Below are 15789 nucleotides of genomic sequence, written 5' to 3' on the forward strand. Positions count from 1 at the left end.
GACGGATTGGGTTCACTTGTAAAAAGACGAGAATAAACCCAATCTACAGTCAAACATGTTTTACTTCAACATGAGGCTGCATGAAGAAGGAAGTTCTTCCTCTAGAAGCAGAACCTTAAAGCTTCACTGAAGTTTGCTGCTGATCACATGGACAAAGAAAAGACCTTCTGGAGGAAAGTTCTGTGGTCAGATGGAACAAAAACTAAGTAGAAATATGTTAGGAGAGAAGGTGAAGCATTTAACATTATGCTCTGAGGCTTTCTAGAAGAGCTTCTGGACTGGTTTCAGACTGTTTTCTGACTGGTTCTAAACATTTTTTTAGACTTGCTTTGGTTTGATTTTGCTTCTGGTTTTAGAACTTTTTAGGACTAGTTTCAGACTGTCTTGGGCAGGTCTTTAACCCCAAGAACACCAAACCTACCAACAGGCATGGTGGTGACAGTACTATACTCTGTGGAACTGGAGCTTTCCACAAAGTAAATGGAATAATGAAGGAGGAGGATTACCTCCACATTGTTCCGGAAAACCTAAAACCATCAGCAGAAGGTTGATCTTGGACACAGTTGGATGTTTCAACAAGACAATGAGCCCAAACACACATCAGACGTGGTAAAGAAATGGTTCTATCAGACAGTGGAGAGGACGACAATCCTGTCAGCCAACACATGAACATGGGTTGCTCCAACGCAGTCAGCTTCCCTGATAATGACTCGGGTCGGACCAGCTGTTACGAACCAGATCTGTTCAACAAGACACATTCTAGACAGGGGAGACCAGTCTAGAATGAAGGTTTTAGACTGGTCTCCCCAAAGTCCTGACTTAACCCATCAAGAACCTGCGGACTGATGAAGAAAAAACCTCTACAAGCTTGTAGACGGTGGTCAAAAGTGCATAGTTGAGGTGAAAATGCCCAAAGACGTTTAGCCAAGTATTAGCATTTCTGTACGTAGATTTTTGACCCAGCACATTTGATCATATGCACAAAAAATCTTTAATAGATTTGGTTATATTTACAGATAGCCTGTAAGAAATCTATAAAAAAAAACAAAATGCATGATTGTTTTTTGTGTTTCAATGATTCAATCAGGGGCTGCACAGTGACGTAGTGGTTAGCACTTTCACCTTGCAGCAAGAAGATCCCCGGTTCAAATCCCGGGGTGGGCCTGGGATCTTTCTGCATGGAGTTTGCATGTTCTCCCTGTGCATGTGTGGGTTTTCTCCGGGCACTCCGGCTTCCTCCCACAGTCAAAAAAAAAAAAATATGCTGAGGTTAATTGATCACTCTCAATTGCCCGTAGGTGTGAATGTGAGTGATTGTTTGTCTGTATATGTAGCCATGCGACAGACTGGTGACCTGTCCAGGGTGTCCCCTGTCTTCGCCTGAGTCAGCTGGGATAGGCTCCAGCACCCCCCGCGACCCTAGTGAGGATAAAGCGGTGTATAGAGAATGGATGGATGATTCAATCATAGAAGATTCAGAGTTTTAAAAGTCTTTGTAAACTCATGACTGCCGTGGTTTACATGTCACTCAAACAAATTTCAAAAAATAATTGCTAAAATGCTTAAGTTAGCAATCCACTGGTATCACATTACCTTTTTCAATTCCATAACCTCCTAGCATTCCCTCAGCTTGATATATTCTCACCACCAGATGAATCATTTTTGTGTTTTCTAATGAATCGTGAGAGTTAAAATAGCATCCGGTAATTTTCTGAACCTTTCAAACACTGTATGAGCGGAAATATCTCATCTTATGTTCTAACTAATGATACAATTAGCCTGTCATGTGCACGGCTTACATTCTCCTGTGATATTCATTCAGTTTCAGTGTCAGTGCTGTGGTAAAACATCCAGACTATGTAAATTCAGCCAGACTCATTTAACCCCTGACTTCCTGTCTACGGCGATGTTGGAAAGTCTCGTGTAGAAAATAGTTCCCACAGGCGTGGAAGCTTACTGTATACCAAAAGTTATGGGGTCTCTTTCCAAAATATGGAATTCATGTCAAGAAAACATATGGAATTTTAGAAAAATGTTCCCTTTTGCTCTGTTTTAACTCAACAAAAATGAATCCTGCAACTTGAAAGAGCTCTGATCTTTAAATTTACAGCAGCGAGTGTTGATCCTTTCAAGTATTTCCAATTCATCTTGCATTTTCAGGTGGCATTGTGTGTTTATTGTGTGTTAATGGAAATTTAACCTCCGTCAACGGCTGTTTTTGAAGCACAAGAAAGTCTGTTCTTTTATCTCTTATGTTTATCTTAGCGATACAAACCAGAGATGGCGGACGTCTGTTACTGCATGTGCGAGCGTTTCTATAAACGGCACCAACATCAGTTCGGCTGCAATTAAAATGCGATTGTCCAGGACGCTTTGTCTTTGATTTAGCAAGACTTTGGTGCTGTACAAAGCATAAATCACATATGAAGATTTAGCAGCTTTATTCTGATGGTAAAGTCCCGCAAAGCAAATGTTTAGGAGGCTTTTCAGTCATACATTTGATTCCTCGTGATCCGACTACCTTTGCGTTGTGGTGATTTGTAGTTTGTGTTGACTCGTTAAAAAGTAAATATTTCCTTTGTGGATTGTTCGATTCTGGATGAAGATGTGGACGTTTCTGATCAGACTGAGCTGTAAACTTTAGCTCACCTACTGTTAAATGTGTTTTCCAATGCCAGTATGTATAAAAGTTTCCATGAAATGATTAATGCTTTCATTTTCTTTATTGGAGCTGTCAGGAGGAGGACTCGGTTTGATTACTGAGGACAGTGTAGAGGGAGCTGCTAAAGAGAGGTTACCTTGTCTGGTTTGTTGCCAAAAAACACAATCCTGTATTGATTTTTTTTTTTAAAGAAATTGTTTTTTGCAACATTTTTAGACTGGACATGGCCAAACTGCTGTGCAAATCTACATATTGGATCCATTATGCAGCTGGTAGTGCAAGTTACAACATGCACAGGTCTATGGACTTGTGTTTTGGCAGCGATATGAGCTAATAATGTGTACGTGTCGTGTCCTTGGTGGTCATGTGAGGACAAGCCGAGCTGACAGATACACGTTTAGCATTATGGTTTATTAGTTGACATCCCATTCATGGTTGCATTAGTGAATAATAATTTGTCGGAGCTTCAGTTCCAAGTCCCGTAAACTTGCAGCTTATCACAAAATTATCAAGGATCACATTGCCTATAGCTGCTTTGGAACTATAAAAACTGAATCCTGAAGTGAACTCAGGCTGATGAAAAAAATATTTCCCATATACAGCAAAAATTTGGGACATAAAGGAAAAGGACCTGAAGCTAAACTTAAATCAGAACTGTAGAATAACCACTTGGCAACGATCTCAGCTTGTAAATGCATTTTGTAGCGCATTTTATTCCTGGTTTGGGGGGATTTCTGCCTGTTCTTCCTCTAAAAGGCTTATATTTATGTAAGTTTCTTGAACTGACTTGCCTGTTCTGTTCTTTTGAGGTCTATCTACAGATTTTTATGATGTTTATGTCAGGGGGCTGCGAGGGCCAAAAGTTGAAGCTCTTGAAGTGCTTTTTGATGTCGGTTTAGAATCCTTAGACTGTTGTAGAAGACTCATTTACACACGTGGACAAAATTGTTGGTACCCCTCAGTTAAAGAAGGAAAAACCCACAATTCTCACTGAAATCACTTGAAACTCACAAAAGTAACAATAAATAAAAATTTATTGAAAATTAAATAATCAAAAACAGCCATCACTTTTGAATTGTTGATTAACATAATTATTTAAAAAAACAAACTAATGAAACAGGCCTGGACAAAAATGATGGTACCTCTATAAAAGATTGAAAACTATTTGACCAGAGTGACATGATTAACTCAGGTGTGTCATTTAATTGACATCACAGGTGTTTCCAAACTCATAATCAGTCAGTCTGCCTATTTAAAGGGAGACAAGTAGTCACCCTGCTGTTTGGTGAAAAGGTGTGTACCACACTGTACATGGACAACAGAAAGCGAAGGAGAGAATTGTCCCAGGACATCCGAAAAAAAATTATAGACAAACATCTTAAAGGTAAAGGCTATAAGACCATCTCTAAACAGCTTGAAGTTCCTGTGACAACAGTGGCTCATATTATTCAGAAGTTCAAGACCCACGGGACAGTAGCCAAGCTCCCTGGACGTGGCCGCAAGAGGAAAATTGATGACAAATTGAAGAGACGGATCGTTGGAATTGTATCCAAAGAGCCCAGAGCAACCTCCAAAGAAATTAAAGGTGAACTCCAAGGCCAAGGTACATCAGTGTCAGATCGCACCATTCGTCGTTGTTTGAGCCAAAGTGGACTTCATGGGAGACGACCAAGGAGGACACCACTGCTGAAAAAAACTCATAAAAAAGCCAGACTGGAATTTGCAAAAATGCATGTTGACAAGCCACAAAGCTTCTGGGAGAATGTCCTTTGGACAGATGAGACCAAACTGGAGCTTTTTGGTAAGGCACATCAACTCTATGTTCATAGACTCAAAAACCAAGCATACGAAGAAAAGAACACTGTCCCTACGGTGAAACATGGAGGAGGCTCAGTAATGTTTTGGGGCTGCTTTGCTGCATCTGGCACAGGGTGTCTTGAAAGTGTGCAAGGTACGATGAAATCTGAAGACTATCAAGGCATTCTGGAGAGAAATGTGCTGCCTAGTGTCAGAAAGCTTGGTCTCAGTCGCAGGTCATGGGTCTTCCAACAGGACAACCATCCAAAACACACAGCCAAAAACACCCAAGAATGGCTGAGAGAAAAGCGTTGGACTATTCTAAAGTGGCCTTCTATGAGCCCAGATCTGAATCCCATTGAACATATGTGGAAGGAGCTGAAACATGCCATTTGGAGAAGACACCCATCAAACCTGAGACAACTGGAGCTGTTTGCTCATGAGGAGTGGGCCAAAATACCTGTTGACAGCTGCAGAACGCTCATTGACAAATACAGAAATCGTTTAATTGCAGTGATTGCCTCAAAAGGTTGTGCAACAAAATATTAAGTTATGGGTACCATCATTTTTGTCCAGCCCTATTTCATTAGTTTGTTTTTTTAAATAATTATGTTAATCAACAATTCAAAAGTAATGGCTGATTTTGATTATTTAATTTTCAATAAATTTTTATTTATTGTTACTTTTGTGAGTTTCAAGTGATTTCAGTGAGAATTGTGGGTTTTTCCTTCTTTAACTGAGGGGTACCAACAATTTTGTCCACGTGTGTATGTCTGATGTTTGCTACCACAAGTACCTGATATTTAACTGGATCCATTCTTCAATGCAAACCCAAAGCATGATTGATCCAACAACCCACTTAACAGTTGAAGAGGTGATCCTTTCATGAAATTCTGCAACCTTTTTCCCCCAAAACAGGACTACTTTAAAAAACACATCAAGGTTGTTTAGATGTTCCAGTGCAAACATCTGATTCAGAAATTTTTTTTGAGTAGAACTAGGATTTTCCTTTCTAGCAAACCCTACAAACGATCCTCTCTGTAGGTTTTCTTGGTCTACCAGGCCTCAGCTTGGCCCCAGCCAGTGCTGTTAAATTCTATTATGTTATCACATTGCAATCACTAAAATAACTACAAAACTGTCTTTTTACAGCCTTTCCTTACTTTAAGGGCATCAGTTATTTCACTTTTCAAAGCATTTGGCCACAATTTAGAAGAAGCCACGGCTGCTCTTTGTTTGGATGAAGTTTGCAGAGTATTTATAAAGCTTAGAGATTTTTTTTTAATCAATGGCAGTGTCTCTTCCATAGCCCTGCTGAGTTAAATATACTAAAAGACAGTGATAAAAGTTATCTGTGATTGTAGAAGGCAAAAGGAAGATGTGATTCTTGCTCAAAACGTGGATGAATGTTTCATCTTAACTTTATGCTTTGTAGAGATCCGTTCATCTTGTGCTAGCTTCATAGAAATTTGGACTTTAGCGGATGGATGGATGGTAGGTAGGTAGGTGGACAGGTAGGTGGGTGGGTAGATGGATATATAGATGAATAGATGGATAGATGGATGCTTTTTTTTATCCCCTGCCGGCCGTAGGCATGGAGGGGGATATTGGCGTGGGCACGTCCGTCCGTATGTCCGTCCGTACGTCCACATTTCGTTTCCGGAGCATATCTCACAAACTACTTGAGGGATTTCAGTCATATTGGGCACACTAAGCCTGTTGGTAATGTAGATGTGCCTTTTGGGGTGTATGACCTTGACCTGACTGTTTGTTTTTTTTTATTGTAGTGAAGATGTATCATTTTGTAGGTGTATCGTCCAGTATATATTATTATTTCTTGCACTTAGAGGTACTATATATAAGGCGGGGGATGTTTTAAGCGGAGCGTGTTTATTCATCCTTGTGGTGAAATTCAAAGATTCTAGTAACTCTGATTACATTCAAGAAAGGAACCCGATGCACAAAAGACAAAGAATCATGTTGGTTGAAGAAATAAGGTGCAAAAATTTACAATAAAGCTCCAAAATTGCTAGTACTTACAATAAAAAAGACTATTAAAAAGTCCTGGTGGACCAGGATAATTGGTTTTATTTAGCTGAGTTGAGTCAGTGGAGTGTAGCAGCCAGCAGTCCAGGTCATAGCCGCTGCCCTTGACTTGTATATGAGTCACTTTCAGTTAATAGGGGAACTAGCAGGAGGTATAATAATTAGAAGAGCTTTTAATTCTGATATAAAATGTCAGAAAGTGTTGAACTCTGTTATGCTTTTCACATTTATTGGCTTGTTTTTTTGGACTTCAGATAAAATGAGGTTAGAGTGCAGACTTTAAGATTTTCTGAATACATTGTACAGTATATTAGAATTAGTTCTGGAACCAGTTCATCATGTGTTGTAGTGAGAAGCTGCTCAGACTCAGTAGTCTAATAGTTCAGATGCTGCCCTCCCTCTGGCTGTGCTGGTGTTCTCTTGGGCTTGGCTCACTCGTAAGGAACGTATTTTTAGGTCAACCTCAGCCTTTTACAGGGAATTTAACAGTCAGTATGTGAACACAATGGACTGGCCTCCTCTGAGGCTGTAGTACAGTGAGTTTCTTCTCGTCAGCGCTGCAGCCGGCCAGCAGGACTTGGCAACAACATTCGCATTGACACCTGTGAGTTGCTGCTACTCAGAAACAGTTTAGACTGAATTTCGGCTGAGTTTCAGCAATGATGGAGTCCAAGAAAAGAGTTTTTGTGTGCTGAAATGCAGCCCGATTCTTCAGATGTATCTCTCTCAGGGCCTTGGGTATGCTTTTAATACAGTCAGAAATTCCTACAGTACACAAATCACACACTAGCTGGGTTAGCACATTTCTCTAATGTGATGAAATAATGACATATGACAACACTAACATCTGCAGCTCCCCTCAACATTAAAGTGCTTTATAGTGAGTTTTTAAAGCTTTGGAGCGACATTGCTTCGTTTTCATTCCTTTATTGGTGTCGTTTTAAGCATTAAAGCTCTAAAATGTACTGTATGCTAACTGCACAGGACTAAACAGCAGATAATCTTAGTTAGCGACTAGCTAGAAGAAGCAGGAGGAGTTGGTAGAGACCAAAAATAGAGCTAAATGTAGAGTGAATGGGTCATTCTGTCTCAATTCATCAAATATTCCTCAAATGTTGATTACTGATCAAGTTGACTATATGTATAATCTGATTTTATATGTAACAATTTTTGAGTTATAAAGTCTTAAAGAAGGTGAAATCATGTTGATTTATACAGGGCATGGTGGTGGTAGTATCATGCTGTGGATTAATGTTTGAAGAGATATAACTTGAGAAGTAGTGCAGTTGGAGTTGTGAAATTCTACAGGTTCACTGATAATGAATGTATAGTCTTTATTGGTACAACCCTGCGTGCAACTGTTTGAAGCACTGTGAGTTTGATGATTTTTCTTTTAGTCCAGAAACATTATTATACAGCTTTTCTACTTTCAGAGTGGTTTCACCATCATACCTGCTTAATGCATGTTCAAGTATTTGACATATATGCTAAAACATGTAATTCTAATATTTTTTTCAGAAAGTATCTGACTGGCAGCATTGCTAAAGCTTCTATTATTGGAAATTACATAAAATAGAGGCTTTTAGGATGAAAAATAAATGTTTTATGGTTGGTGGAATATCAGAACAGAAAACAATCATAACTGGTTTGTATCATTCTATCAAAGCAAGGTTGGACCATTAAATACTATACATATATATCAGTGAACCTGCAAAATTTCAGGCTTCTAGCGACATTATTTCTCAGGTTATGACACTTCAAACATTGATCCACAGCATGATACTGCCACCGCCATGCTCAGCATGAATCCACACGACTTTACTTTAAGAAATTTGACCTCAAAAACTAATTTACCTATTTTTTTTAATAACATGCCCAGAAAAAATGTAAAGCTCTTATTAGTGTCAAGCACAGGAAAAACATTTAGCTTCTCTTGGTGAATAATAAAGGTTTTATGGTTGGTGGAACATCGGAATAGACAGAAACACTGAAGTTTTTGACCAATTTTTGCACCATCATATAACTGGTTTGTATTATTCTATCCAATCAGACTTGTAGCATTGGAGACCAGATGTACATGTCAATGGACCTGCAAAATGTCAGGACTTTTGCTACATTATTTCTCAAGTTGTGAGTCTTCGAACATTGATCCACATCATGATACTGCCACCACCATGCCCTGCAGAAATCATCACAACTTTAAGACTTTATAACTCAAAAGGTTTTACTTAATAACATGCACAGCAAAACGTCCCACAGACATGAGACGGTCAGGAGTTTTAAAATGTGGTGAACTGAGGTGGAAGGACTAGAAAAGTTGACTTGATTCTCCAAATAAATCCTTCATTGCTGGTTTGATGCTCTTCTAAAAGTAGAAACTGCACGTTAAGCTGCAGCCGTCTGTGTTTACCTGCATCACTGAGCAGCGTGAGAGAATTACAGGTGATCTTAAATTACAGATTATTGAAGCTCTTCAGCAACGTGAATTTAAAAGATAAAACCGCCAGTCAGTTTCGCCTTACAGAACGCCTCCAATTCAGCCGTACAAACCCTTCAGGGTGTTGATTCCCTCAGAAACAAAGTGAAACAAACCCGCCTGTCGCTTTGTTCGTTGAATAATGACTTTATTGCATTGAACAGTACTTGTCTGAAGGGAATAGGCTTGTCATGGTTACAGTTGCTGGCACGATGCTGTAGTTTGTAAACGGACTACAACTGTTTCTCTTCAGTCAGTTGGGATGAAATGTGAAGGAAAAGTGATTTGATATGTCCATTCCTGTCACATGTATTAAAAGGTTTTCTTGTTGGAGTCAGACCAAATTTGAGGAAGTTATTGGACAGAAGTGGTAATCAGGTAGAGTTTAGGTTGACACGTTGTCTTAGGATTACATTATTGTGTTGTTTATACATCTAGTCTGTTGCTTCGTGATTCAGTTTAAATTCAGAACATAATGGACAGGGATTGATCGATTTGTTTGTTTTTCAGGGCCGACATGATAATTGATAATCAACAAGGACTGATTCAAGGTTCTTTATTGTCCTTCCAGCACACGTATCCACATGTGACACAAAACTCGGGTCCCGGTTGTAACTCAAAGGAATAAATAAAGAAAAATAACCTTTTTAACGTCAACGTTTTAAACTGTTTTGAAAAAAATTTGAGTCACTTTGGAGAAGTTTCGAGTAATTTTAGAAACATTTTTGTCAGTGGATCCCTCATAAACAGAGGAGAGTGTCCTGATTTAATCACTCTCATTTCTATTCTACAGAATTTCATCAATGCTGAGTCACTCTGGAAAGATTTTGAGTCATTTTAGTTAAATCTTAAGTCATTTTGGATGACTTTTTTTTTAGGTATTTTGAAGATTTGTCAGTGGATCCCACATAAACAGACCGGAGCGTCCTGATTTAATCACTCCTGTTTCTGTTTTATAGAATTCTGAATCACTATGTAGATATTTTTTATCTAGATAGTTTAATTTTTGTCAAGACGACTTTAACCATTTTGAATATTTTTGGAGTCAGTCTGGAAAAGTTTTGAGTCATTTTGGAAACATTTCTGTCAGTCGTTCCCACATAAACAGAGGAGAGTGTCCGGATTTAATCACTCCTGTTTTTTATTTTACATATTCAATTATAGTCACCCTTATTCAGGAAGAAATCTAGTTATGAATGACAGGTTCTCTGCTATCACATGCTGTCAAAACATTACATTTAATGTGTACTGGTTATCAGCCCTTCTTGATGACCAATAATCAGCATTAGCCTCAAAAAACCCATAACAGTTGATCTTTAATAAAAATAACCTAACTGATAACTGGAAAAATGACCACTATTGGCCCATATAATTGGTCTATCCCTCATGATGCACCAGTAGTCTAACTTTTCCTTTTCCTCCCTCTCAGGTGAATGGACCCTACCATCCATCAGAGGCCTCCAATCTGTGACATCCAACCGGTCGGACCTTTAACTGGCGTCTGGCCTGAACTCTTAACCTCCTCTTTAAAGAACCACCATGAGGGAAACTCTCTTTTTGTTCCATCAAAAAAAAGGACCAAATGAAGAGTTCGGGGCCACATTTAGACCAGCGTGACTATATGTGGATCTGCTCTGGTTTCTGGATTATGCCTTACAGTTTCCTGAAGCATCGCCTGAGGGTTTTCCAGAATGTGGGTCAGACTTTGGGGATTATGACGTCTGTCTGGGTTTCCACGCTCTTTAAATTCTGCAGCAGAGACTCTGAAGCGAAGCTTAACGACGGGTTTCAGCCTTCCGGAAGTTGGAAATTCCCATCTGGTAGGCTGTAATAATGGCGTCTGTGTTCTCTTGCGGTCGCAACACCAGAAGAACAACATTAGCTTCTGTGGGATTTTCCTCGACAGACTAAAACGCTGCTGCTCAGCTAGCTAGCTACGTACCATAACATTAACTTCACATCATCTATTCAGTAGTTTAGATGAGAAGATCAACACGTCTCTGTCAAGATTCCAGTCTTTTGTCTTTTCTGTAACATAATTAAAGAAATTTAACTTTTTTCATCATTTATGGTATTATATTTGTGTCATATTGGAGGAAAAAGACTTTCAAGTTTATTTCAGGCCATGGTTTCGCTTTTTATAGTACATTAGAATGCTGAGGAACATGGTAAAAATGACTAGGATCAACAAAATCAAAGGATATGGATGTTTTGGGAACAAAAAAAAACATAGAAAAAGCTCAAATTTATCATTAACAACACAATCTTTTACCATTTTGCCCAGGAGATAAAATGATGCAAAAATTGACTAAAACAGCTCAAAAATTGCAAAACAAATTTGACTAAAACGTCTTGAAAATTGCCCAAAATTATGCAAAAATTGACCAAAACTTCTCGAAAATGACCCAAAAAGTGACTAAATGTCTTGTAACTTGTCCAGAATGTCACACAAATTGACAAAAACATCTTTAAAAGGACACAAAAAGAGACTAAAGTGTCTTGAAACTTGCCCAAAATGACATGAAGTGATACAAAAATGGACCAAAACGCCTTGAAACTTGCCCAAAATTATGCAAAAATTGACTAAAACATCTTGAAAATTGCACAAAAAGAGACTAAAATGTCTTGAAACATGCCCAAAATGATGAAAAAATGTATCAAAACATCTCGAAAATGACACGAGACCAAAATTTCTTGAAACTTGCCCCAAATTACACAAATGTGCCCAAAATTACACAAAATTGACAAAAATATCTTGAAAATTACCCTAAAGAGAGATTAATATATCTTGAAACTTGCCCAAAATGATGCAAAAAAATGAATAAAACATCTCGAAAATGACACAAAAAGAGACTAAAATGTCTTAAAACTTGTCCAGAATGTCACAAAAAGTGCCCGAAATGACAAAATGATGGAAAAATTGACTGAAATGTATCGAAAATGGCCAAAAAACTGACTAAATGTCTTGAAACTTGCCTGGAATGCCAAACGTTGCCCAAAATGGGTAAAATATCACAAAAATTGACTAAGCATCTTGAAAATGACAAGAAGAGTAGCCCCTTCTTGTCAGTATCTTGAAACTTGCCCAAAATGACACAGTTCTGATTAAACTCATGGGTTTAACCTCGTTGAGGTGAATCAAACGTGCTGAAATAAACTCTGGAAACTTTCCCGTGATCGTCTCAAAGCTTCACTAAGTCTTTACATAGCAGCTCCAGTCTGTCCGGTGCCTCGAGAACCAACACTATCACAATAAAAGTTCCACTAAAGCTGCTGCTTTCACCTTCATCTGGTCTGTCTGATTTCACTTTTAAACCCTCACAGCCTTGTTTTTTTGTTTGTCTACACATTTGACACTATGAAAGAGTTCAGCTGTAAACTTTGAGGCTTTGTTAACAATCAATTCGTAGAGGAAATAGAACATTAATCTGTCTTTAAATCTGATTTTTCTTAGTACGAGGAAGTTCGGTGAGATTATTCCAGGACCAACTGCAAAGAAAACTCAAATATTCCCACCTCTGCTGACAAAATGCCTCGTTTTTTTTGTTGCTTTTACATAAATTAAGACGTAAAAGCGCCACAAATGAAGCCTTTGAGGAAATGTGGTGCTTCAGGTCGCTGAAGTCTTTGTCAGAGCTGTGATTCTCTCAATGTACATAAATGAGCCAAATCTTCTTGGAAATGTATATAATCTTTACTGTTTTTGTTTTAATATATATATAATTTCAAAGTGATGAATGGAGGTTGGTTCGACCACAGCCAACGAGTGACTTGGTTATTGTTCACATTTGTTGTACCGTTAAGTTTCATTTGGGGTTTTTATACACTCTGATTAAAGTACTTTTCCTCTGTTAAAGTGGTGTAAGTTGTGTTTAATGTGTTTATTTGGATCCACAGCTTTGTTAAGGATTTCCCATTGCGAGATAAAGCTGCTGGCACGGCGTCGCTGGAACCATGTCCAACAAGAGAACACTGTGTCAGTTGCCTGCTGACGAGGACATGATTGCGATCCTACTACAAAAAAAGTTTTAGTTTAGTATGCAAAATATAAGTATATAAGTATAAGTAAAATAGTAAGTATCCAAAATATGACCAAACCATCATAGTGTAGTATGTCGTCCAAAATGTAGGGGGAAAAAAACGTCATAGTTTATAGTATGTCGTCCAAAATGTGGAAGAAACGTCAGAATTTAGCATGTCATAGTTTAGTATGTCGTCTGAAATATCACTAAAGCGACATAGGTTAGTATGTGGTCCAAAATATGATCAAAACGTCATCGTTTAGTATGTTATCCAAAATGTGGAAAAAACGTAGTTTAGCATGTCATCCAAAATATATTTAAAAACAGTGTAGTATGTCATCCAAAATATAGAAAAAAACATCATTGTTTACCATGTCATCCAAAATGTGGAAAAAACATCAGAATTTAGCATGTCGTCCCAAATGTGATCTAAAAGTCATAGTTGAGTATGTCATCTGAAATATCACTAAAGCGACATACAGTGGGTACGGAAAGTATTCAGACCCCTTGAAATTTTTCACTCTGTATCATTGCAGCCATTTGCCAAAATCAAAAAAGCTCATTTTATTTCTCATTAATGTACACTCAGCACCCCATCTTGACAGAAAAAAAAACAGAAATATAGAAATTTTTGCAAATTTATTAAAAAAGAAAAAGTGAAATATCACATGGTCAGAAGTATTCAGATCCTTTGCAGCGACATTCAGATTTAACTCACATGCTGTCCATTTCTTCTGATCCTCCTCGAGATGGTTCTGCTTCTTTATTGGAGTCCAGCTGTGTTTAATTAAACTGATTGGACTTGATTAGGAAAGGCACACACCTGTCTATATAAGACCTTACAGCTCACAGTGCATGTCAGAGCAAATGAGAATCATGAGGTGGAAGGAACTGCCCAAGGAGCTCAGAGACAGAACTGTGGCAAGGCACAGATCTGGACAAGGTTACAAAAGAATTTCTGCAGCACTCAAGGTTCCTCAGAGCACAGTGGCCTCCATAATCCTCAAATGGAAGAAGTTTGGGACGACCACAACTCTTCCTAGACCTGGCCGTCCAGCCAAACTGAGCAATGGTGGGAGAAGAGCCTTGGTGAGAGAGGTGAAGAAGAACCCAAAGATCACTGTGGCTGAGCTCCAGAGATGCAGTCGGGAGATAGGAGAAAGTTCCACAAGTCAAATCAAATCAAATCAACTTTATTTATATGGCACTTTTCATACAAAACAGTAACACAAAGTGCCTCACAGAGGATAAAAACAAGAATAACACAATATAAAACACTATGAAAAACCCGAAACCTCCCACCCCCCACAAATATACACACAGATACACAATCACATATACATTCACACACATACATAGACATACGAACAGACATACAGACCCACACACACAAACATACCAACATACACACACCCACATACACCATCTGTCCGTAAGAGATCTAAAAGAGATATGGCTAGGCACCGAAATCCGAAGTGAGGAAGAGCTACCTTTGGGGGCCACACACACCGAGAGGAGTCATGGACCATGACTGCAGGGGAGCCGACACAAGGACCACCCCAGCCCAGGCAGACAAGAGGCTCCACACGAAGGTGTGAAGCTCTCCAGCTACCCGGGCCAGGGCCATCCACGGGCCAGCACCCCCATCAGTGGACCAGAATCAACTCCAGGTGTGGTAGGCCCCCAGGAGGAAACACTGGAGAATCGAGGGACTAAAACAGTAAAACAAATAAATAAATACATCAATAAATAAAAGGTATGGAAGCTAAAACTGAGGCTAAAAGAATAAGATGTATAAAGTAAAAATTTATACATAAAATAGCAATAATAAATGTAAGAATAGAGGTCAGCTTAAGAAGTTATAAAGAATTCAAATCAGTCAGTTAAAAGCCTGATTAAAAAGATGGGTCTTGAGCCTCTTTTTAAAAACATCAACATTCTCTGCGGCCCTGAGGTTCTCTGGGAGGGTGTTCCACAATCGGGGGCCATAATAACTGAATGCTGCCTCCCCGTGTGTTCTCGTTCTAACTTGTGGTATCGTTAAAAAACCCAGCACCAGAGGACCTCAGGGTCCGCGAGGGTTGATAAAATAAAAGTACTGCAGACAAATAAGAAGGCCCAAGACTGTTAAGACACTTATAAACTAATAAAAGAACCTTAAAATTGATCCTGAAGCGCATGGGGAGCCAATGCAGCGATTTTAAGATAGGTGTAATATGCTTCCGCCCTCTGGTCCTCAACAGCACTCGTGCGGCTGAATTTTGTAATGATTGTAAGTTATGCATGCTCTTTTTAGGAAGACCAGAGAACAGGGCATTACAGTAATCTAAACGACAGGAGATAAAAGCATGCATCAGCACCTCCGTACTGGCCTGAGAGAGGAACGGGCGGACTCTGGCTGTATTCTTGAGATGGTAAAAACCTATCTTTGTTATGTTTTTGATGTGTGGAATAAAAGTGAGCTCAGAGTCGAAAATCACGCCCAGATTTTTACTGATTTTGAGGGTTTAAAATCCTGTAACTTTGGTAAAATTTTCTCTCTCTGGCCTTCAGGACCTATAACTAAAACCTCTGTTTTATCCCGGTTGAGCTGCAGGAAGTTTGCTGCCATCCATGAGTTGATGTCTAAGATACAGTGAAAAAGGGCATCAATTGGCCCTGTGTCATCAGGAGACACGGCGATGTACAGTTGCGTATCATCAGCATAACTGTGGAAGCTGACACCGTGCCTCCTGATGACGTCCCCAAGGGGCAGCATGTAAAGATTAAAAAGAGTTGGACCTAAA

The 15789-nt window shown here is 39.0% G+C and overlaps 1 protein-coding gene across 3 annotated transcripts in view; it reads left to right on the forward strand.

The window, feature by feature from the left end:
• gdap2 (ganglioside induced differentiation associated protein 2) overlaps window positions 1–12837 on the forward strand; it is a 50639-nt gene extending 37802 nt beyond the window's left edge. For all 3 annotated transcript variants that reach the window (XM_051959132.1, XM_022214300.2, XM_022214301.2), the window contains exon 14: window positions 10411–12837. In XM_051959132.1, coding sequence (XP_051815092.1) covers window positions 10411–10452 — 42 coding nt within the window. In that variant the 3' untranslated portion in view covers window positions 10453–12837. The remainder of the gene's footprint in view (window positions 1–10410) is intronic.
• Window positions 12838–15789: the final 2952 nt, after the last annotated feature.

Source organism: Acanthochromis polyacanthus, chromosome 14, assembly GCF_021347895.1.
Source record: "Acanthochromis polyacanthus isolate Apoly-LR-REF ecotype Palm Island chromosome 14, KAUST_Apoly_ChrSc, whole genome shotgun sequence".
NCBI classification, from domain to species: domain Eukaryota; kingdom Metazoa; phylum Chordata; class Actinopteri; family Pomacentridae; genus Acanthochromis; species Acanthochromis polyacanthus.